Consider the following 23,558-nt stretch of genomic DNA (forward strand, 5'->3'; position numbering starts at 1 on the left):
TTTGTAGATAGAAGGTATACATGAAATCCGCTATCTACTGACAATAAGTGTTTAAAATGTAATACTGCGAACACAAGAACGTAAGCATAAAATAACATACGTGCACTATTTGATATATATATATATATATATATATATATATATATATATATATATATATATATATATATATATTGTATGTGAATACGCAAAGGAAGCCAAAGCAAGCCAAATAAAGTATCATCATGCATATAGGTATTGCCATCACAGAGTGTTGAGCTCACTTTATAGCACTATATAGCATGATCCAGTGTTTACTTCAAATGAAAAATAATAAGATTTACAGTAACAACTGTGTTCTCTGCGTGTATCGGGTGCCGCAATAACACGAGATCGGTTATCATTCGTAACAATGACTTTATATCTTAATATGCAGACTACATTTATAAAGATATGTTACAAAAAGAATAAAATAGTTGAAAACTAATTATGATCTTCTGAAAGTCATTTCCTCGTTCAGTCATTACTATTTCAAACTAGCACACAGCATATGCGCATTATACTATCCAGACTTTTCTTTGCGTTTTCTTGATTACTGCCCTTCTGTATGGTAATATCAACTAGGCCTGTGGGCCTACCAAAACAGCAAATTATCAATAGATACTAATTCCTCCGGCTTTAAAGAGAATAGCTGTGAAATGTAAAAGTAGTAGGTTTATAGGCATAAGACCCTCTATATATTTTCATTGGAAGGTATGGATTTAAATGTTTTGAACAATATCTTCATGCTAAGTGCGCAAATGCAAATGCAACCAAATTAAAAGGTATTGAAATATAACAATATAATGGATGGAAAGGTCAGTTGTTTCTTAACTCACCTAATAAGTAATAAAGATTACCTCTACACAATGCTAACCCCATTGTCGGAGTTGCAGTTCTCACCGCACGCAACGTTGATTTCAAATTAACAAATTTATCAGTAGCTACCAGACTGAAAATCGTATGAAAGTACTACTTGGTATTTCCATTATACTTGTTATGTTGTACCTTTATTTCAAAGGCAACCATACAATTTAATGGTAATATAAATGGTACCTTATTGGAAATGTCAGGTACTATCAAAATATGTAGTTATTCATATGTTATATTGTAGTTATATAGGTCAAAGGTCACGTAATATAGTCGAATGTATATTCTTAGTGTAGTTTTGATGGCGATGAGATATGCAACAAAATGAATAAATAAATAAAACTGTTAGAAAACTGTTTATCTACTAGAGAACATGTGTAAGAGAATGTATAAAAGTAAGCTGGCCTGACGTTTCGATCCTAGCAGGATCTTCTTCAGTGGCTGATGACAAGTAAAGAGAAGAATGAAAGAAACCAACATGTTGGTTTCTTTCAGTCTTCTCTCCATCCCTTGTCTACTAATCCCCTTGCATCTATTTATTTGTTTTACCATGCTTATTGACTTGTCTGTATACTGTGCCTGTTTTTGTCCTTCCTGCTACTGTACGTTACTTGTCATTTAGCCTCTGTAGAAGATCCTATTAGGATCGAAACGTCAGGCCAACTTACTTTTACACATAAGAATAAAACAAGCAAGAAAAATTAAGCTTGGAGTGACATACATATATCTTCCATTTTGTCATTCATATCATATTTTATGCAAGTAGAAGCAAGGTCATTCGTTAGAAGGGTGACACCAGTGGTCTTCTTCACTTTGTTATAATCGACATATGTACATCAAATTGTTATACGTATCTATAATCGATCCCATGTAGGATATGCCATATCGTAGTTCTATTGCTAGTTGATATATTACAGCTATGTCAGTTGTCATAGCCACAATTGTTGTAGTTAATTGAGGATTTTACTGGGTAGCTACTCTCAGGGGTTCACCCATGGAAGGGTACCCCATCGTGAGGGACGGGGGCAAAATGTATCCGTTTGTGTGGGTACGTCAATGTGTGTGGCAACACACAAACGCTCCCAACCCTAACAGATACAAACACTAACCCTATTGATGTTGATTGATCATATTCGATAAACAATTTCATCAATATCTATCCAAGTATAAACGTTCACAATGACATCGATTCGAACTGTTCAAACAAGATTAACGTAATCATTATTCTGCTGTGATTTTTCGCCTCCAGTTGCAAAGACATTTCTCTACAATCAACATCCGACATCGATTGCAAGGAACTTGGCGCAATGAGCATCACTTTGTTTTCTTTTTTAGAGAAATTGTTGTTTTAACTACAACTACAGTAATGGGTATCTTCTATGCATATAGGGTTATCGGTAGTTGTCAAAAAAATTGCTATCATCTGAAAAGTCCATCTATTTTCGTTGCGCTTCTCTCAATTTAATTTTAAAGAGTAGTTCCACCCATTGGCATGTATGATTCGGAATGTGGTATCTCATAGAAACTGTTGTCTATTAAAGTTTCAAAAATCTGTGGACATAAAAAGAAATGCCATGTTAGATGCCCATGAATATATTACTAGTTGTTTCTTACTTCTGAAATTATTTACTTAATTACAATTAATTGGCTCGTTGTAGGTTTCATTTTCGAATTCGAGTTTACTGTTCGAGAAAAGAATTTACATATTAACTTAAACTGGTTGACAGTACATTGGCTCTGACGGTTACGTAGAAAAATTGCAAGTTTGCAACGGCTTGTATTTAAAGCATTAGAACATCAACTCTACGGTGTGTGTCTTCGGTTCCTTTAAAATAATAATTATATTCATTGGGAATTTCACTTACTGCTTTGAATGATTCTTTAAGATGATGAATTGAAGGTCTAAGAGAACATTTTTGACTCCAACAATCAAATAGCACCAAGTTTCTGCCAAAAGAAATGTAAAATAAAAAGTACTTTGTACACAATTACTATGCAACAGTGAAATGATTATCGACGTTTGGAATACAAAAAAAATGTTTGCAAAAGTATTAAAGGTTATCCTAAAATAAAACATAAAAAATGTTTACTAATAAAGAAATGTGTCAATTTGAATTGATATGTTAACACCCCTCTATTAAGATGTAAGACAATATTTAAGTTATCACATTCATATATTTAGTGTCAGTTCACTTAAATATTAACATGTCATTTCATCCATAAGAGCTGTGACAAGCGTTTGGTTGAACCAAATGATAATTATTATGTTTCACCACTGTTTTTTGGCGTTAAATTGCTTATCTCGTAGTAGTGGTTTTGTAAAACTATTACATATTGTTAGAGTACCATCATCATACATGATTCTTTTATTGACAATACTGGTCTACTAACTTTGCTAAAAAAGAGAACGATCTCGATTGATTTGTCGTATTTTCATGTGAATTATTACAATAATTCACAGGATTGATAATAAATTCGATGAATAAATGATAAACGATTGGCATGATATTAAGTCAATTTGGTAGGTAAAGTATACCTCAGCTGTAAGTATCTTTGAGGCCAATTCAACGTCGGTGCTTTAACATCTTGACCGGGTTTTCTATCTTCATCTACTGGAAACGGGTGTTCTCCTTCGGAAAAAAATCGAAGAGAAGTTATAACAATGCTAGCTATTATCAGATTCATTTCTTTTTATGAGCTAGTGTTTTGTACATTAAAAAAAAGGAAAGAAAACTTTAGCAATAAGTTTGTTACTTGTAATAAGCAGGAACGTAACAAATACAACACTCATTGCAGTTCAATGTTTCTCTAACCCACATTATTTTGCGTATTAAGATACTATTAGCATAAACGTTGCTCTCTAGATATCATGTAATATTGTAGATCGCTTTCTCAGACGATGTTATTATCGATAACCTTACAATAAGTCATGACACTATGAAAATACGAGAAAGACAAATTCCAAAAATTACTACGGTCATTTGTCATTTCACCATAACCAAATGTTAATCGAAGAATTGTATTTGTTTTGTCAATACATGTTTTTCTTACATACACAAATGATAGTAACACTATATTATGATAACGATCATGCTATAGATATGACTCATAGACATATTACATGTGTATACTTTATTTACCCCTTGATAATATCTCCCATATTACTACAGCTGTGGACCATACATCACTCTCTGCAGTGTATTCATTACGGAAGAAAGATTCTGGAGGAAACTGATTTAAGGAGACAGTATTTATCTGGCAAAAATATGAAATTTGAAAAGCTATTACTATGACTGACTTTTTCGTTCATATTGGCAGCATGGTATAGTTACAAAAAATGGAGAAGTAAATATTTAGGTTTTATCTGCTTTACATTTGATTATTTTTCTTATTTGTAGAAAAAAATTGAAACCACCGTTAATAATCAGAGACAACCAAGATGGAACATGATCACCATTAGTCGTTAATAAACATGTGACCTGCAATAACATATGTTTGTTTATGATGGAACGGAAATACTGATTCACTCTTATGAAACGTTCTGTTAGGTGACACTTTATTTAAAAATGATATTTCGTTTCATAAATGAGGTGAAAATATTTTTCGAAAGTAATTATCAAACAAGCTATAGTTAGAAATACATTAGACGTTGGAAATTGCTATCAGAAAGATTATCACCTGTGTTTTCTTTAGAGCTATTATCTTTGACGCATCTTCAGCAAGACAGAAATCATATAATTTACAGATTCCTTCCTTTGTGTATAGAATCTTCTTAGTTGATAACCCCGGATGTAAAAACTGTTAAAGTTAATTGGACCAGATATGAATAACAAATCTGATATCGATCTTTCAAAGATAAGATAATACACAAATAATTAATACAAACAATAAACTATTAAAACAGTAGAATAATGAACAAAGTCGGCTGGATGTAATCAGGGTGTGATGTATTATATTTTTTTAAACTTTTACGAAGAGATTTTTGAATGTTGTCATCAAAAATAATTTCCAGGAGGTTATAATATTCGTTTCTTCAAATTGTCATGTGGCATGTTTTGTTGATTCTGTTAGGCTGAATTATTAGTGATCTAACTATCATACTTACGCAAACGTGAGAATAATCCATAAATATTTTGTTAATAATGATAATAATATTACAACTTCTTTATATTTGGTAAACAATACTTATAAGCAACTATATTATTGATACATGAGTATACCACAAACTCACCCCATACGACTGCAAACATTCTATTCCTTCCACAATGGCAGTGATATGCTTCATTACATCCAGTACTAAAAATGGTCTGCTATGTGAACTCGGGTCATTTGTAAGGCGGCTATCCAAAGTATCACAGACATTATGTTCGGTAACGAGGTAAAGAGTGGCTGTAACGAAATCCTACTAGTGTGAAGCAGAATTAATGGTATAACACCGTGCAGCTCGAATTTTACGTGTACACATATCCACTGACTATATAGGTATAGCCAACGTCAGAGAGGCATTCCTATTCGTAATTGCATACCATGAATAATCCGATTATTCCCTTCACTGGTGGTTGAAGTTTGCTTTAACTTCATTATCCTTGAATTTTGACATGGCGTTAACACAATTGATGAAGTAACAAGTAGAGGTTTGTCCTAGAAAATGCATCTTAATAAGTTGCTTTGTTCCAGACTTAGCAGAGGATCATTAGTCCTATGGTTCGGCGTTGGCTGGCAATTTTATTGACTGTAGCGATTACTTATCAAATATAGATTTAAACTCAAAACCATGATCATGGATATTTCAATAATTATAAAAGATGATCGGGAAATAAATAGTGATTTCAACATTTCTTTAGCCAGAAAAGTAATCATTTTGTCATATGTTAACCAAAAACGCTTCAACAGAAAGTATAATAGCGGTCTGTTATCTAAAATGTGTTCTACTTGACCTAAACAGTATACTCCTCATATGATATCACCAACAGCAACAAGTATTGATGTGTAACTTAGGCCTCTACAAGAAGAGAATAACTTACTTTTGTCGACTGCTATTCCCTCAATTCTCGTAAGACGATCGGTCGTAGGTAGATCAAGTGTACGTTTAACAAATGCATTCCAATTGATGATTGTTTTCTTTATCACTCCCTCTAAAGCAGAAAAATGGGGTTATAAACTCAATATCTTTCGGGTCACATAGGATTTTAGCAAGAAAGGAACATTTCTCTGTAAGGTAACTGACTTAAAAATACAGGAAATGCATGTGGTATTAAAATATTTAAATTCACTGTTTACATTCCTAGCCGCAATACTTCAACACAAGCGGAAGGTTCTCGTTAACATTTTTACACTTGAAACGCACGAGTGAACATAAAGGCTTTCAACAATCATGCTGCGACTTACCTGTGATTGTCGTCAGAACCGCGCATTTGTTGACGTCACTGGACATTCTTATAGTACCCATCCATCTATTGTATATTGTTCCGACCTTTATAGTTAATAAGATGCAGAACTCACTCTCACTAAATATTCTGTCCTTTGTCCCTCTTTCCTCTGCCGCAGAGTAATAATCTGTAAAGCAGAAGCAGACGTAAGAAGCAAAAACATGTTCATATTTGTTTAAAAATAATTAAGGGTTTATATAGGTAATAGGTAAAAACACAATAAGGTAGAATTGGAAAAGGCAGTGACAGTATATATCAACAGCGATATGCTTGTTTGTATTATAATGTTTTCAAATACATTTAACAATACAATAATATGTTAGCATTTATCATTAAGTTATGCACTGTGCCTCAATTAACACATTAAAATAAAATCAACTTACTGCTTTCACTGCCACTAGAGTGGATGGAATTGCTTTCGTCGCTCGGAATACTTGGAAGATCTGATCTGATAAGAAATAAAGAAATGAAGTAAAAATGTCATCTCGTAACTTGTCTACATTAAAGAAGACGGTAACAAAGCTTATTAGAGTAAGTATCTGAAGATACCTTCAACTCCTCAAAATCTAATTGAACAAACACATTTCTATTAAGAAAATGATTGAATACCATTAAATTCTTACAGTATGCAAAATTACGGTTATGACACGGTAATTATAACCATATTGTTTACGTAATATGCCATATTAAATATAAATATAAATTATTAGGTATGCAGTAACATAAATTAATCAGCCCTTAAATTAACTCATTTAGCCATATACGCAACTTTCTAAATTCACGCAAACAAGAACCACACCTTCTATTCCTAATAGTATTAATTGCATTTGGCCTAAATACTTTAGTTCTTACTTCTGTTTGTTTTTGAGACTCCCTTGTAACGGATTCTGTAAAACTAAAGACAGAAATGTAGCAGTGAAGAAGATATCAAAATAGTAACGATATGTATATGATTTCTAATATAATATTTTTTACTTACGTGGTTGGTCAGCCGGTAAGGTGTTGAGTTGCAGTTGAGTTGTACCGCCCATGGTTGTACCTGCGTCTCTAAATAGATCATATGTATGATTGTTATTGCTGTGGAAAATCCAGTTCCCTTAAAATGTATCTAATATATATGCAGTTTTAACTTCTACTTCAAAAGCATCTGCTGAGAATCGTGTGCAGGTTTGGACATTGAATAAATTAGTCCTATAACTAAGTTTATATTCATTACAAATTGCACATCAAGATAAAGATGTATCTTATTTTAGAACATTTGGTAATTTAACAGAGCTATATAATGGATGAACATGTAGTCGTTATAACTCCGTCAATGTAATAGATATAATTTATCAACATCAGACTAATGAATAACCGACAACATCAGACTAATGAATAACCAACCAATATCGGTCATTATTCAAAATCCGATTTGGATTTTTGGTGCTGAGAATACAATTTTAATAAAAAAAGCCTCTTTCAATGTAGAAAAAGTCGACAGCTTAGAAGTATGTTAACAATCATACAAAAATAAATGGACAAAAAAGTCTTACGTTGACAAATTAACAGACGACGAAGCTGCAGAAAATATGGAAATATTAAAAGTGTCAATACGATAATTATTCTGCAATTATATGATCTTTATAAGCAAACATTAAAATATGTCATTTTACACAACCTACAACCAGGTATCATTATCTACAGTCACTCTGGATAAATCGTAAGACTACTTCAAATTGGTAGTCTTCATTTGTTTATTGTAAAGTTAACACATCCGTCATTTGTGTTCATGACATAACTGAACTTATGATATAGCATACCATATCGATTTTATACAACTTAACTTACCTCTTATCTTCATTGTTATCTTATAGGTACAGACAAACAAGAAACAGAGTAACATAATAGCAATACTCAGTATGATCCATTGAAGATATCCTGTAAAGAGAGTTGATAATTTCCTAGATATCTTAACAGTTTATGGAAACATGTTCATACATCTACATTTCATATACCAATTAACATCCTCGAATACAATCTTGGACCTGTTGGGCATTAAACTATCTTCACATGATAGTGCATACTCTTATACAGAAAAAAAGACACAAAGAATGACGTCAGAGGTTCGTTTCACTACTATTTCCGTATTTTACAGGAATAACTATGGCGGTAACAAAGTGTGATTATTAGATTTTATATTATTAGAGATTTCATCAAACAAAAAAATAATAAATTCCACTCTGTATCATTATTGCTACTGATCAACCATCCTTAATGAATCTATTGGCATTACGTAAATAACTGAATGAAAGAAAACCTGCATATAGTGGGTCTGCCGTTGGTTTATCTGAAAGAAAATTAAAACCGTTTGGCGGAAAATTAAAACATATGATACTCTGTAGCTGGTGAATTTAAAAAAAAAACGAAACGACACTTTGTAATAACCGACTTTGAAATTCAATGAAAAGGTGCTCAATTAGATGATAACTCAATGGTCATTTCATAACGAAAACAACAAGGCAAAATAATACAACAAACAACCAACATAAATTAATATATGATATAGGTATCAATAAATTCAAAGCATTAAAGAGATCATAGATCATCATTGATATATTTTTTGGGAGCTATTTAGCCTTGGCATAAATTACTCATAGTATCCAAACCTGGAATTGTTGGTTGTATTGTCGACTCGTCTGAAGAAAAAAGCAGAGAATGATATGTTTCATATACGTTTTGAACTATTTGTATCACTTAATTTAAACAGATTGCGGGATAAGTGATCTTCAAAATGTCAACATCAGAATGGGTTATATGTATGAGAGGATATCTTGAGGAACGAAATTAACATTGAAATGTTGTAGACAGTTAGAAACCAGTGATATTATTCTAAGGGTGTACTTTTATACCATATTTTATTACATGTTAAACAATTGAAGTCCATCAATTAAACAGACTGACTGAACGACAGATGGTGTCGAATGTCACCCAATTTAACAACTTTAACATATTCCAATGTGTATTTCTTGTAAACCGGATACTAGGGAAATGTTATAAACACTAATTTTTAGGGTTTTTATTCCTCTTAGATTATGAATATGTAGATTACTGTCTATATAACGTGGTGAACGGATTTTCTTTTTAGCTTACCAGACAGAGTAACTGTCGTGGTGACAAATGTTGTGAGATCACATTCTCCGTCTCGTCGTTGTGTACTCGTACATGTAATATTCTCTTCTTTCAGCGGTTTTATCAAAACAAACGATATTCTTCTGGACGTATTTGTGGTTAGTGCCATTTCAGTCACAACTTCATTGCGGTCATTGAATGATAACACTGCTGTAGGTCTTGCACCATCAGCATGACAAATGACTGTTAAATTCTCTCCAGCAGTAACATAATTCTTCTCAGTTCTTTCTCCATTCAAAGTAATGTAAAGCTGTGGAAATACTTTCATCAGCAAAAGAAGCACATATGTAATATTATAATCTGCTCTCGTTTAATGTGGAATTATTACGATACTTGTATATTGTATTTGAATATTGAGCACAACAGACTGGAAAACAGATAATTCTCCAGTTTTGGAGTTAAACGTAAAACAGTAAGATATTACTAAATATAATCAAGTGAACATATGTGAACGCTCTGGAAGTTAACAAAAATAATTTCCAAAGAAAACCTGTTTATAATACCGACTAATATTTGCTCTAACATTTACAAAGTTGCGGGAATTCAATTCAACGATATTTTGTTTGCCATCTCTTTGCTTCTTAGTGTGCTGTGATATATGATACTGTTAACTTACCATAGGTATAGAGTGACACTCCCACATGGTACTCTGATGATGTCACACTATTGCCATAGCAGGATATCGATTCATTTACTTGTGTCGGTATATAATCCAGCAGAGATTTTGAATGATATAGTGGTGTATCACCTTCTGAAACATTAGTCTGTGTATAAATCCTATCGCGATCATTTATAACCCAGGAAAGGTTCACCTTCGGCTTCGAGTCCCAAGCAAAGCACGTTATAACCGTCAGCTCATACTGGGGAACCCAGACGTAAGATTGATTAAGTGGAAATTCATTGATCTTCAGTGACATCCTTGGAGGTACTGCGTAAATTAAAGAAGTAAACATTTCTGTGAACGATTTGACAAAGAAGACACTTTTTCCAAGTTTGAGAACTTGCGTCGCTGTTGTAAAAGGGTACATGTTGACGCTAACCCGCCCCCCCCCCCTTCCTGCAATCACGCGGTTAGCAGCTTGTCTACGTTGAAAATATATAACTGAGGATTTTTATGAGAAAATTCGCAGGAAGGTTGTCGTTACGTTAAATTTGTATAAACAATTTTGATAAATTATCTGTATTACCCCACGTGAGCTAAATTGCATCTACTCAAAATATTAACACTAATGTAATACACATATACTCAGCAAAACCACATCAATCATGTCATTAACACTTGCTTCTATTATTGTCGTTACTGACTACATTCTTGATAATATGGACAAGTGTCAGAATAATAGTGCTGTGTTGTTGGACCTAAAAAAGGCCTTTGATGCAGTCAACCATGAGGTTCGTATACGTAAATTATCATATTATGGGATACGGGATGATGAGCTGACCTGATTCTCTAATTGCATGCCAAATAGAGAACAAACTACTATTATTGATGAGGGTAAATCTGATGCAAACCTGTTACACTTGGTTACCCTATGAATCAATATTAGATCCACTATTGTTTCTCATTTTTATTAATGACCTTCCTAATGTAGTTTCGAATTGTAAGGTTTTTCTTGATATTGATGATGATGCCATCATGCATAGTTCAAGAAAAGGAATCAGATATTGAAAGTGTCATAAAGTTGGACTTGAAAGCTGTTTCTGATTGGATGAACACTTATAAGCTGATACTTAATGCTTCTTAAACCAAGGTTATGACGTTTGGTTCTTCTCAAATTATAAAAAAAAAAACATGTTAATCCCCTCAATGTAAAGCTTGATAATGATATTCTTGGAAATATGTATTTATTCAAATACCTTGGAATTTGGCTCGACTCGTTTCTTAAATGGGAATAAACATAATGACGACATTACTGCAAAAATATCACAGAAACTGGACATTCTAAAAAAAATTAGTTAAAGTAGGAACGATAGTGACAGAAAAAAAAATCTCTCGTTTTCATATATCATGTAGTTTATATTTTACCAAGCAACATATTTTTTTTAATTTTCCAAATAGCACACCGGAAAGTTATAAAAAAGGGAATTAAAACATCGTCTTTTCGTCTCCGTAATCTAGGAATTTGCAAACACTGCAAAGACCTTGAACAGCCCTCAGGTCAGTGAATGACGTCACTGTGATGATCTTTTCTGTTGTGAACTGTTCAGTACGGAGCTGTGCGTGCATTTCGTGTCAGCATAACTGTTATTTTCCGGCGTAATGTTCAAGACATAAAGAGATAATGAATATCATGGTGTTTCTTGATTTCTTCACCACGTGTTTCCAAATTTTTTTTTACGAAATTTGCGGCGATTTTGCAACGATTTCCCAATATCTGAGAACGTAACTCGCAAGCTGTCCCAAAGTAACGTAAATCTCAAGATCACGTTTTTGGCGGGTTTGATACAGAGTGATGTATGAATGTGCTCACTTACCAGTCAAACTGGCACAATAACAGTAGTGATGATAGTCTCAAACGTAGTTTAGTATAACATCCGAAAGAAAATCCAAAGTTCTAAACAAAGTAGATTCGCTTGTATGCACTAGGCCTACTGTAAAACATAAACGTTCCTTGTTCCGTGCGTCATTAAATCCAACAGAAAGGTTTCATTGAGCTTAAAATACAACCGCATTTGAACTCAATCGAGTAGTTAGTCTAGCTCGAACAATTTTCTCACTACATGCAATGCCTATTGCGTTTATTCACATGCATGCCTCGTGGTTTGGGCTTCAGGAGGAGGCTAGCCCAACTTCACGTAGATCCGCAAACGTTACTTTCACACTGTGCAAACATAAGTGGCAGTGTGCGCTACCGTAAGTAATACACGATGTTTTGTTTCGCTCGAGCATGCACACATTTCCTATTCGTATTACGTTTAAAGTGGTTTGGAGGGTATGAACACATCTCTGCCCAAAAAGACTCTGCCTAAGCGACGTCTATGCCCCAATTGAAATTTGCACGTGGATTCTCTCCTCACATAATCAACCTATAGGTTGTTCACGTCTGACATGTCTTCTAGTTCCAACACTTACTGTTGCATTTATCGGGATATATATAAATAATGCGGCATAAAAGCATCAATCTTTCAAACTGTTTTTACTTTAGTGACCTTGCCACACGCAAATTTCAATTGGGCTCGAGATGGCCCTATGACCGATTATTCCGTAATTTACATTGGGGCAGTCGGCTTCACTAAAGCGACAAGAAAAAGCAGGAACAATAACACCTAATTAAAATTAGACCGTTAAATGTCTCACGCAGTGTATCAAATCTCCTCTATGGTTTAGGTTTTTTGTCGAGTCCAATATAGAGTAGGTTGCAGCTAAACTTACACACTAAGTGCACACTGCTGAAGTACACTACACCGAGCTCACTTTTTTATCATCATAATGACGTCACATGTCACTGTAGATCACGTGATCACCATATCGCTGTTCGCGAAAAGCCTAATTTTTGTTTAAAAAATCAACGAGTTTAGGATTTTTTTTAAGCCTTTCCGAGCATCGGATTGACTTGAATTTTCACATGTGTAATATGGAAACCAACTAGAATACTCTTGAATAAAATCGTATTTTTTCGTCGATGCTGAAAAATCACTATCGTTTATCTTTAATGTGTTGACCAGCATACACGTAATACTATTTACAACGCTCTAATTGTACCCCATATTGATTATCGTCTGCCGTTTGGATAACAGCGACTAATAATTGGTTGACAAGGTTCAGGTTCTTCAACATCTTGTAGCTACATTAGTCATGTGGTATGGGCTTCGAGATGTGCATTTTTACAGACATTTTTGCTGAATTGAATGGCTAAATGTCCGTCAACGTGCATTTTATTTCAGGAATATTCTAATGTATATATGTGTCCACGGCCTGGCTCTAGATTACCTTACTGGTAATACAATTCTACTGAGAGATTGCCATTCGTACAGAACTAGATCTAGCTGCTCTACTGATAGTTTACTTGCTCCTATTATATCTGGGAATGGCAAAAGGTCCTTCAAATTTTCTGGAGGCAGGTCGTGGAACAGTCTTCCCACATGTTTGAAATGTTTGCCAAATGTTAATACTTTGAAATGCAATATGAAAACTTATATATTTTGTTTTGATGTTTGATATTTGTTTGTCTATCTTTTTGCCGTTTACCATGTTTCTACTGAATAATATTGCATACGTATTTTGTATTGAGGGCTCCTCTGGAAAGTAGTGCTTCTGCACTGAACAGGACTACCCTCATTAAATAATGCAACAATAAAAATAAAAATAAATTAGCTTTCGTATCATATCGAAAAGTTATTTTGAAAATTACCGACTGACGTGAACTACGCTTACACCCTACCAGTACATAAACAGCATGTCAATGATCCAACACACCAATATATTAACCCAATTTCCAAGATATTATTCAATCTGTTGTATTGATATGTGTGTGTAATTATAGAGAGTCATGCAGCAACAGAGAAAACGTTCGCAAAACGGATTCATCAACCTTATTAAATGTAAAATAAATGAAAGCTGCAACTCAGAATGGCCAAGGCACATGAACAAATAAAGCTTGTACGCGTTATTACTGGTAAATATAACAATTGAATTGCATGTAACCCTCTCAATTTCTTTTTTTGTAAATAGTCCTTGTTGTAAAATTAATAACAGGGTAAAGTGTAACACCGTCTATAAACAATATGCCAACTGTGCTTAGTCTATATCACATACGAAATATCCGAAACGAAAGCGCACAAAAACCCAACTTACTTGCACTTTAAGTTTCTCTTTCTTTTCTATCTAAACTTGCTCATTTGTTTTTCGTATGATTAAGCTACACGTGTTATAATATTGCGGTTTATAATGTCAAGACCCAGTCTGTAGTTATCAAAGAAACCGCCATTTTGTTTTTGCTTAACAACAAAAAAACAGTATGTCAACTAGTTCTCCGTCTATGTCACATACGTAACTTTCCCAAAATTAGAGCAAGAAAACTTAATTTACTTGCAGTTTAAGTTTTTTTTTTTTACCTCGTTAATTTTTGTTCGTATCAATAAACAACATATGTTGTGATAATGCTTATACCTTTAACTTATAGCTTCAAAACCCAGGTCTGTTTAAGGACGGCCTTAGTTATAAAATAAATAGGTGTTTTCTTTCTTTGTTATTTCTTAAAAAAAAAAACAGAAATGATGTTCGTCTGTGTTTATAATACAGCTTTTTTAATCATTATGTTGTAAGGTTAATCTACTATGCCTGTCATGGGTATGACGTTAAGCTACAACCAGGCAGAGTGGGGAGTCTGTGTGTGGGGTTAGTCAGTCCCAGGCTAACGTCCTATAAAAAGCGCACAAGAAGCCATTTTTACCTACAATGTGATTGGCGGGTCGGTCGGCGCCATAAAACCGAGCGGGCCCATGGGTTGGGTTTGGAGCAGTCTGCATGGCGGAATTGGCGTTCTACGGTATTGAAGGCATGCAGCAGCACCTGCAGTAGGTGTGCGTGTAGTAAAGGGCGGTTGTACTTGATAGTATGTTCCGGCCAGCTGCATCCGTAGCGGTGTGACGTCCCAGCGGATTATTAGTCTAAAATTCTCTTGTATTTGAATGATGTATGATAATGAACAGAACGTTATGGAGTCCGCAATTAGGACCCCCAGGGTTGACCGTGCTCCTAGAGCTACTGGGGAAGGATCAATTCCAGATAGGAGCTCTGAGACATACAATGACGAGCCACGCTTAAACTCATTTGAGAGGCATGGTTCTGATACTTCTCAGGCAACTTCTGGTAGAGGTCAACGATATCTGAACATCGCAACATGGAATGTCCGTACTTTGAATGATTGTGGCAAATTACATCAGGTCCGCATGGAAGCAGGGCGTTTGAGTTTGGATGTACTAGGGCTTGCAGAAGTTAGATGGACATCATCTGGACAGGTGAATACAAATGGATAGATGTTCTACTACACAGGCGATGACAAAGTTCACCAAAGAGGTGTGGGTTTCCTTGTAGCACCAAAGACTGTCAAAACGGTACTGAAAGTTCAACCAATTTCAGATAGAATTATTGTGATCCGTCTCAATGCAAAGCCACAGCCAATGACAATTATCCAGATCTACATGCCAACATCTGAGGCAGAAGATGATGAGGTGCTTTCGATATATGCAATGTTGCAAAAGGTAGTGGATGATTGTCCAAAGAAAGACCGTCTTGTGGTGATGGGAGACTTCAATGCTCAAATTGGTGCAAATCGCCAGCACATGTCCTGTGGAAAGTTTTGTGTCGGAGAAGGTAATGACCGGGGGCAAATGATCCTTGACTGGCTCAGTGATAACAAATTAATTGCTGTAAACACCTGCTCTCAACACAGAAAGAACCAGTTGTATACTTGGTGCTTCCCTGGAGGTCAATGGAAAAACCAAATTGACTTCATTGCCATAAGGCTACGTGACAGAAGAGAATGCAAGGATAGCAGGGCATTACGCAGTGCTGACTGTGGTTCAGACCACCAACTAGTTCGGATGAACTGAAGGGACGCAGTTGGAACAACAAAAAACTGCTTACCAAGAAGCTCAAGCTAAATCTGGAACAGTTGAAAGATCCAGTCACTGCAGCTGCATTCGAATCCAGTGTCAAAGGTCATCTAAAAGGCAAGGATGTCACATGGCCAGTTTTGGCAGATGCACTAACTTCAGCAACAAAAGAACATTGTCCAGTTGTAAGGAAGACAGAGAAATCGTGGATAAATGACCCAGACTGCAAAGACTTGATTGAACAAAGACGACAAGCGAAACTTTCAAGGCGCAGATTACAGAAACCTATGCAAATCTGTCAAGACAGTATGTCGCAAGGCAAAAGGGAAGTGGTTGGCTGGTTTGAGTGCTGAGGCAGATCAATCATTCAGGTCAGGAAATACCAAGCGTACCTACCAGCTGATAAAGCAGATTAGTGGGAGGAGATCTCCTCAGCCAGGCATTGGTATCAAGGATAAGAATGGGGAGATGCTTTATGAAGCCGATAAGATCAAAGACCGATGGTTAGAGTATGACACACAACTCTTTAGCTCAGACCTACCAGGGCACACTCCTGATGAACATCCACCAGAAGCACTGGAACCAGAAGTTATGCCAAGTGAAATTAGAGCAGCTATAAAGAAACTGAAGGTTGGCAAAGCGGCTGGTCTGGATGGGACTTCTGGAGAAATGATAAAGGCAGGAGGAGAGATCGTAGTACAAGCCATGAAAACAATAAGTGATAACATCTGGAGGACTGGTGTTTGGCCAAGCGACTGGACACAATCTGAAATTATTACCCTACCAAAGGTACCAGGAACACAGGACTGCTCCAAGCATAGAGCCATCAGTTTGTTGTGCCACGCTTCTAAATTGCTGCTGGAAGTTATTCGTAACAGGTTAGCACACTTTGTAATGCCACAGATCGCTGATCCTCACCATACGTAACATCATTGAGAAAACAGTGACAAGACAAGATCAACAACTGTGGCTGATGTTTGTTGATTACAGCAAAGCCTTTGACACAGTCAACCATGCTGTCCTGTGGAAAACTCTCTTGGATTATGGCACACCTAAACACCTATCTCTGGCTACTGGAGAAACTATACTCAGAAGCTACTGGAGTTATTAGAGTCGAAGATAACCACACAGACCAGTTTCCATTTGAGAAAGGAGTTCGTCAGGGCTGCATTGTGTCCCCCTTGCTTTTCAATGCCTGAGGTGAAGCCATCTTGCGACAGGTGAAAGAGACACTAGATGAAAGATCGGGTAGCATTGTTGGTGGAAGAGCAATATGGAATATACGCTATGCTGATGACACCACACTGATTGCACGCTCAAAAACGGAACTGGAAAAGCAAGCAGTAGAATTGGAGAAATGCAGCCACCCCTTTGTTCTCCATATAAACTCAGCCAAAACTCATGTTATGGTTCATGGTAGCAAAGAACAGATCTTTCTTGGCGGAAGTGCAATCAACCAGGTAGACAGCTTCGAATACCTTGGCTCAATGGTAAGGATTGATGGAGACTCTACACCAGAGATTTGTACTAGGTTGGCAATTGCAAGAGATGCCACCAGCCAACTAATTGGATTGTGGAAGGCAAAAGAGATCAGCATGAAACTGAAGAAACAGCTGGTGAAATCTCTTGTGTGGAGTGTTGCTCTCTATGGTGCAGAAAGTTGGGCATTAAAACAGAATGACATGAAGAAAATAGAATCATTTGAGCTGTGGGTGTGGCGTAGAATGCTTCAGGTCAGCTGGAAAGATAGAAAGACAAATGCTTGGATCTGCCAAAGGGTAGGAGTTTCAGAAGAGGAAGGTCTACTTGTCCAGTTAAGGAAGAGGAAGCTGTCCATGTATGGACATTGGAAGCGCCGATCAGATAGCCTAATTCAGATGACAGTAGAAGGAGAAGTAGAAGGGAAGGCCAGGCCAGGCCAGGACGTAGGAAAACAGGATGGATCGATAACATCAAGAAGTGGACAGATGGAGGAATGGCCGTGGCAAGAGCAAAGGCAAACAAGAGAATGCCGACGGTTCTATGAGGACTATGGCAAAACAGCAGCAGCAGCCTTGAAGGTTAAATCACTCATGTTTAACATTATTAACAAGAAAAGATGCTTCGTTGAACACCATTCCTGTAATGAAAAAGTCCAGTCATACAATACGTCTATTCATATTCATTATCCTCGGAAGAGTAAGTCAAATATAGTTTTTAATTATTTAAGATACAGTCAACCTAGACATTTGAAATGTATTGTAACTTCTAAAATTGGAATTGTTATTTTTCTATACTGAATACAAATGGGTAAGAAAGTGTTTCTTGACCAATGTTAAGGACAGTGTATGACTTTATTATAAATATTGTGACAGAGAGTAATGTCGTCCATTTTCCATTTTGACAAGTAATTACAAACAAAATTCATCATAATCATGCATACTTGTCTTGTCCCTACACAGTGTTGCGTCCACTGATTCAAGGAATACTACGAGTGAGAGAAAAACAGTTGAGAATAGTAGGCAAGGAGTATCGTTAACGTAGACCTTAATAACACGAGATCGATAATCAGTCTTAGCATTGCTTTTACATCTGTATGTGCACTACATGTATTGAAAGCTAATTTGTAGTAAAAAGCTACATAATGTGAAACTGATTACGATCTTCTGAAAGTAATTTCCTCGTTCAGTCATTACAATATCAAACTAGCACACAACATATGCGTAGTATACTATCAAGACTGAAAGAAAGAGATTAATGGCATGTGAATGATAATTTAAATACATGAGTACTGCTTACATAATGATAATACCAACTATAAACCTATCAAAACAGTATATTAATAATAAGTACTAATTAAACTGGCAATAAAGACGGCAGCTCTGAATTGTAAAATTATCTTACAGTAGGCATATTAGCTTATTTTCAAAATATTAGCATCTTAAACCTTTTAATTCATGCATGTTGTTGTGAAATACGTTATATTTCTACTCCATCAATAGAAAATAAATCTGCAGTATTTTTGTAACGATTCTTAATAGGAAAAACATAATTATTTTATAATATTCCCCATGTGTGTGTATTTATATGACCATGTTTTTTTTTTTCAAGTGAACTTCTTTTCTAACCGTAGTTGATATTCCACAAAAAGATCGCATCGCCAAAAAAAGGTGTCCAAACGACTGTATGATTTTTGTTGAAATAAAAACAAGCTTAGGACAATCAACAACTTCTGTAAATACAGACTTACACAATTTATCATGTCAACTATCATCAAATGAGCGGTAAGCGATACCATTTCTCATTCCCATGTGAAGCAAACAATTAAGGCAGTTTGTGTTGAACGCAATGTGTCTTGACATTAAAAGGTATGAGCAATAATAAAAAGCAACAACAAAATTTAGAATTTATTGGGATGGAATTGAAATCCTCCGTGTTTTCATCCAGTAGAGTTTCCCATGCTGATATAAGATTTGCATTCAGTGGAAATTCGTACACGATTATGCATCGACTGCCTGGTAACATATTTTAAAATGGGGTACTTAAAATTAAATGTAATGATATTAAGCACTTAGAGTAGAAAATACACAATAATGTGTACTTTCTAACGTAAAGGCTACACTATTAACTTGAGTTTTACTGGAAAATAGGAAGTTTGAACGTATGTACACTTCCAAAAATGAGCATTTCACTTGAATCACTTGAAGTGCTAAATCTCATTACAATCCTTTGACTATCAAATCGTTATCCTTACATCGCAACTCCTTTAAGTTCTGATATTTAAAATATTTCTTTTGTCGAAATACGATTCTTAACATCAATAAGCAACCAAACGTCTTTGTGCATTATTTGGAATACTGAATCTATTTTAATTAGGCCTAATTAAATACATACTACTACGAGATGATGTCCCGTCGTCTATTCACAACATGTGAATTTGTTCTTACTTTATTGGTCACTAAATGTCTGAAATAACATAGAGCACGAAATCCCAATTTAGGCTTCCTTACTTGCAGTTTTGGTTAAAAAAATATCCAATTCACTCATTCGCTCTTCTCATCAACTAGCAACCGATTTTATAACAACGTGGCTTATCGCTACAGAATAGATCAAACCTATTGTAGGACGTCCATAGTTTTAAACAATGGTTTTAATTTGCTACTAATTTCATAATTTAAATATTTTGTAACAAATTGTTCATTTACAGTATTAAGTATACAAACTCGTTGTTGATAAAATGTTCTTACCATAAGTTGTGTAGCTCACATCCAGCTGTTGTTCTGAGTAATAGCTTAAACCGCTACTATGACACGAAATATTTCCTGTTTCTTCGGCTGTTTGCAGTGAAAACCTTATCCTTGTGTCAAAAGTGGTGCCGTTCAAAATTGCATTGGTTGTAGTGTTGCTATCTGATGGTGATATTTCTTCATTATCCACCGCAATAGATAGATTCACTGCAGGTCTGCCACCAGTAGCGTAACATGATACAGGTATGGTTGTATTGTAAGGTATGTAAAGCGTATCTCCATTATCATGGTTTGAATGCCCGTCTACAGTCATAGATAAAGTCGGTGGAACTGATTTTGGCAAGAAACAATTTCAAAAGAAAGAAAATATTTGATAAGTAGGCACTTAATATGATGTTTAGTTATAGCATGAAACAAAAACAAATGATTGAATATTAAGATATCATTTTTTCTCGTTTGGCGATATGTTATATCTGGTTGTTCTCTGGTTGAATTTATCTAGTATGTATAGTGCACAGTACTTAACAAGGACAACCGTTCCTTCAACCAGCAACCAGCAACCGCTCCATCATCTCTGCTTTAATAAGAAAAAGGAAACCTGAAAAATGAAAAATGACCTAGGAATGATAAATTGTGGTGACTTATTGACATACGTGAAAAGACAAACTATTACAAACCTTCAACGTCTAAGAAATACGTTGATAAAGTCTCGTAATTATTGATGCATTCGTACTTTCCAATATTCAGCAACGAGATCGGCTGGATGTATACTGACATATTTTGAAGCAAGTGCAAACTCTCATTCAACTCCCTACGCACTAATAGACCTTCAACAATTAGAAAGTCTTCTTGAAATTTCCAATAAATTGTGTCGTCTTCCTCAGTGTGACAAACATTAAGCAAAACAGATCCATTTACCGCTGTTCGGTATGTATATACACTACCGGGAATTGCAGCATATGCCATGGTAAGGATAAGAACAACTTGAAGAGACACGTAGATAGTGGCTTCCATGTTTCTTTCTGAAATAGTGTGTGACTCATTCAACATTGTCTAAGCATGGAATGTAACCATCTGTATAATTCTAACGAAGCTACATTATATTAACGTGTACAGTCACGTGTACTCACTAAGCTACGGATGCCGAGTAATTTATATAGAAATGAACTGAAACAAGCCTATTCTTTTACGGATACTACTTATTGACGTCACTATATAATTTTTTTGCTATTTTAAACCCCATTTCAAAGATGCTTCTGGTTCGGTTCCGTCTAGAGAGATACTTTTGAAGTTCGAGCAATGGACTTTGTTTGAAAAGAGATAGAACTTAAAAGGTGGAAGTAACTAATCGTTATTGGTATGAAGAACATTGCAATACATTGGTACCTAACGTGTGAAACATCAAATCGCAAGAAAACTCAGAATTTATGTTGGAATTAGCTCTATTGTGTAGTTTATTCTATCATTCAATCTGAGATGAAGGAAAATAATATATTTTATCTCTGTTAATGCCACTTTATAATATAACGTGATGTAAAAAAAACATATGCATTACGGCTGATATAGTTACGAATGCCTAAAATATTCCCTCTTCACTTGTATACTAAAAAAAGCAAGTCCTCATTTTGCGTAACAAAATGGAAAATAAGAAACAAAATCTTCAGAGTAGAAGCTCACACTTTAATCAAACGTGAAAAGTGCCCAAAAAAAATAGCCTTATCAATCACCATTTGTTCACCAGGAATGTAGTATGCAGAGCATGTGTGTTACGTTACTGCACATACTGCACATACAATGCCTATGCACCTACGAGTCGTGTAAGTCTCTCTGCTAACAGAAGAGTTCATTTAAGAAAGATGTGTGAATGTAGTGCTCGGTCATTGTCGTCGTCTTTTCAGACTCTGAAGATAACGATTGTTGTCAATTTTTTAAAAGAGGTTATTCAACAATTTGATGAACGCAAGTGGTCGAGTCAGTCAGACTCAAATAGGCTAGCCTAATAGCCGACACTAGCATGCAGTATCATGTGTAGTAATGTGTACGGTCATTAGCCAGAATAATGCTATAATGAAGTGTCACGGATTCTTTGCAGAGAGCAGTCGACAAGTGCGTAAAGAAGGACAGAGAGAGTATATGAGTTTTAAATAGTGAAATATAATTATAGCAACAACAACAAATTAATTTAAGTTAGAATTATCTTTCTGTATAATCTCTTAAGGTTCACGTCCATTTCGTATCTACTCTATATGGTTCCATTCAGCCTCGTCTTCACTTGGCCTCAATATATTTCTTCCCTCCTAGGATGTCTCAATATGAGAGTCGGTTTTCGGCCTAAGTATTTACGTTCTCTTTCTTTCTTTATGTCTCGTTCAGCTTGTATTTTCCTTCCCCTTGCCTCTTTTGTCAAGGTTTTGCTTGCGTTCGGTTAAAGCCCGAGACAGAAAAAGGAAAATGCCCGTGGCTATGCGGTACTAATATACTGCTTGTGCCGAATTCCGATACTATGTTAATAATATATTATAACGTAACGCTTAAGGATGCACACAACCATGGCTAAATAATTAGCATCCAAATAAATCAACACGCAAAGCAATCAATAAATCATATAGGTTTTTTTCTAGATCGTGAAACAATTGTCAAATTGTAATTTCAGTGTCATTTTAGTTGCATAATGCAATTTAAAGATAGTTAAATAATTCATTATAATTCCCCGGTTACAGTGACGTGACCAGACTAGCGATCACAAAGACCAAATGGTTACGTCACTACGAAAACGTGCTACTTTTCAGTGATGTATATTCGCCACAAGTAGCTACGAAATATATCGCATGCATTACAAAGGTACACTAAGTGAAATATCGTATTAGTACACGTACTGTTAACGTACACGATCGATCAGAGCAATCGCTGCAACGTTGACAATAAACCACCAAAATATAGTATTTTGGACATATCGAAGGCGGGGGGAGGGGGAGGAGGGGGGTGTGGGGTTGTACAACCGGTTCGCCAGACAGTAAAAAGACACACTACGCGAGCGAGGAAGGTAAGTGGTTAACGTAACTGTTACATTTAGCTAACTCCGTGTTTGTGCAAAAAAAAAAATGAATTAAACGTTCACAACACTGGCGTGCACATGATTTCAAAGTTGATGGGGGGAAGAATTCAAATTCAACCTTAACATGTCAAGTGCTGAACGTCTTTGAATGGCCTGGGGCGAATGACGCATGTTATAAACTTAGGATGCGGATTTCCATTGGATCATTGGAGCAAACGCTTATGTAGCACC

At 35.5% G+C, this 23,558-nt stretch overlaps 2 protein-coding genes across 2 annotated transcripts; both read right to left on the reverse strand.

Annotated features, from left to right (window-relative positions):
- Nucleotides 1-1,330: 1,330 nt before the first annotated feature.
- LOC139982945 (uncharacterized) lies at nucleotides 1,331-8,650 on the reverse strand. Its single transcript, XM_071996165.1, has 14 exons — nucleotides 8,617-8,650; nucleotides 8,148-8,237; nucleotides 7,853-7,877; nucleotides 7,297-7,364; nucleotides 7,170-7,212; nucleotides 6,701-6,765; nucleotides 6,277-6,444; nucleotides 5,913-6,023; nucleotides 5,120-5,277; nucleotides 4,567-4,686; nucleotides 4,029-4,143; nucleotides 3,425-3,518; nucleotides 2,754-2,835; nucleotides 1,331-2,439 (listed from the first exon to the last, which is right to left on the reverse strand). The coding sequence occupies exons 2-14, from the start codon at nucleotides 8,200-8,202 to the stop codon at nucleotides 2,356-2,358; spliced, it is 1,188 nt and encodes a 395-aa protein (XP_071852266.1). The 5' UTR covers nucleotides 8,203-8,237; nucleotides 8,617-8,650; the 3' UTR covers nucleotides 1,331-2,355.
- A 47-nt stretch (nucleotides 8,651-8,697) lies between these two features.
- Nucleotides 8,698-21,336, reverse strand: LOC139982944 (uncharacterized). Its single transcript, XM_071996164.1, has 4 exons — nucleotides 20,950-21,336; nucleotides 20,273-20,602; nucleotides 10,105-10,416; nucleotides 8,698-9,749 (listed from the first exon to the last, which is right to left on the reverse strand). The coding sequence occupies exons 1-4, from the start codon at nucleotides 21,320-21,322 to the stop codon at nucleotides 9,412-9,414; spliced, it is 1,353 nt and encodes a 450-aa protein (XP_071852265.1). The 5' UTR covers nucleotides 21,323-21,336; the 3' UTR covers nucleotides 8,698-9,411.
- Nucleotides 21,337-23,558: the final 2,222 nt, after the last annotated feature.

The sequence above is a fragment of the Apostichopus japonicus genome, chromosome 16 (assembly GCF_037975245.1).
Source record: "Apostichopus japonicus isolate 1M-3 chromosome 16, ASM3797524v1, whole genome shotgun sequence".
Lineage (NCBI taxonomy): Eukaryota > Metazoa > Echinodermata > Holothuroidea > Aspidochirotida > Stichopodidae > Apostichopus > Apostichopus japonicus.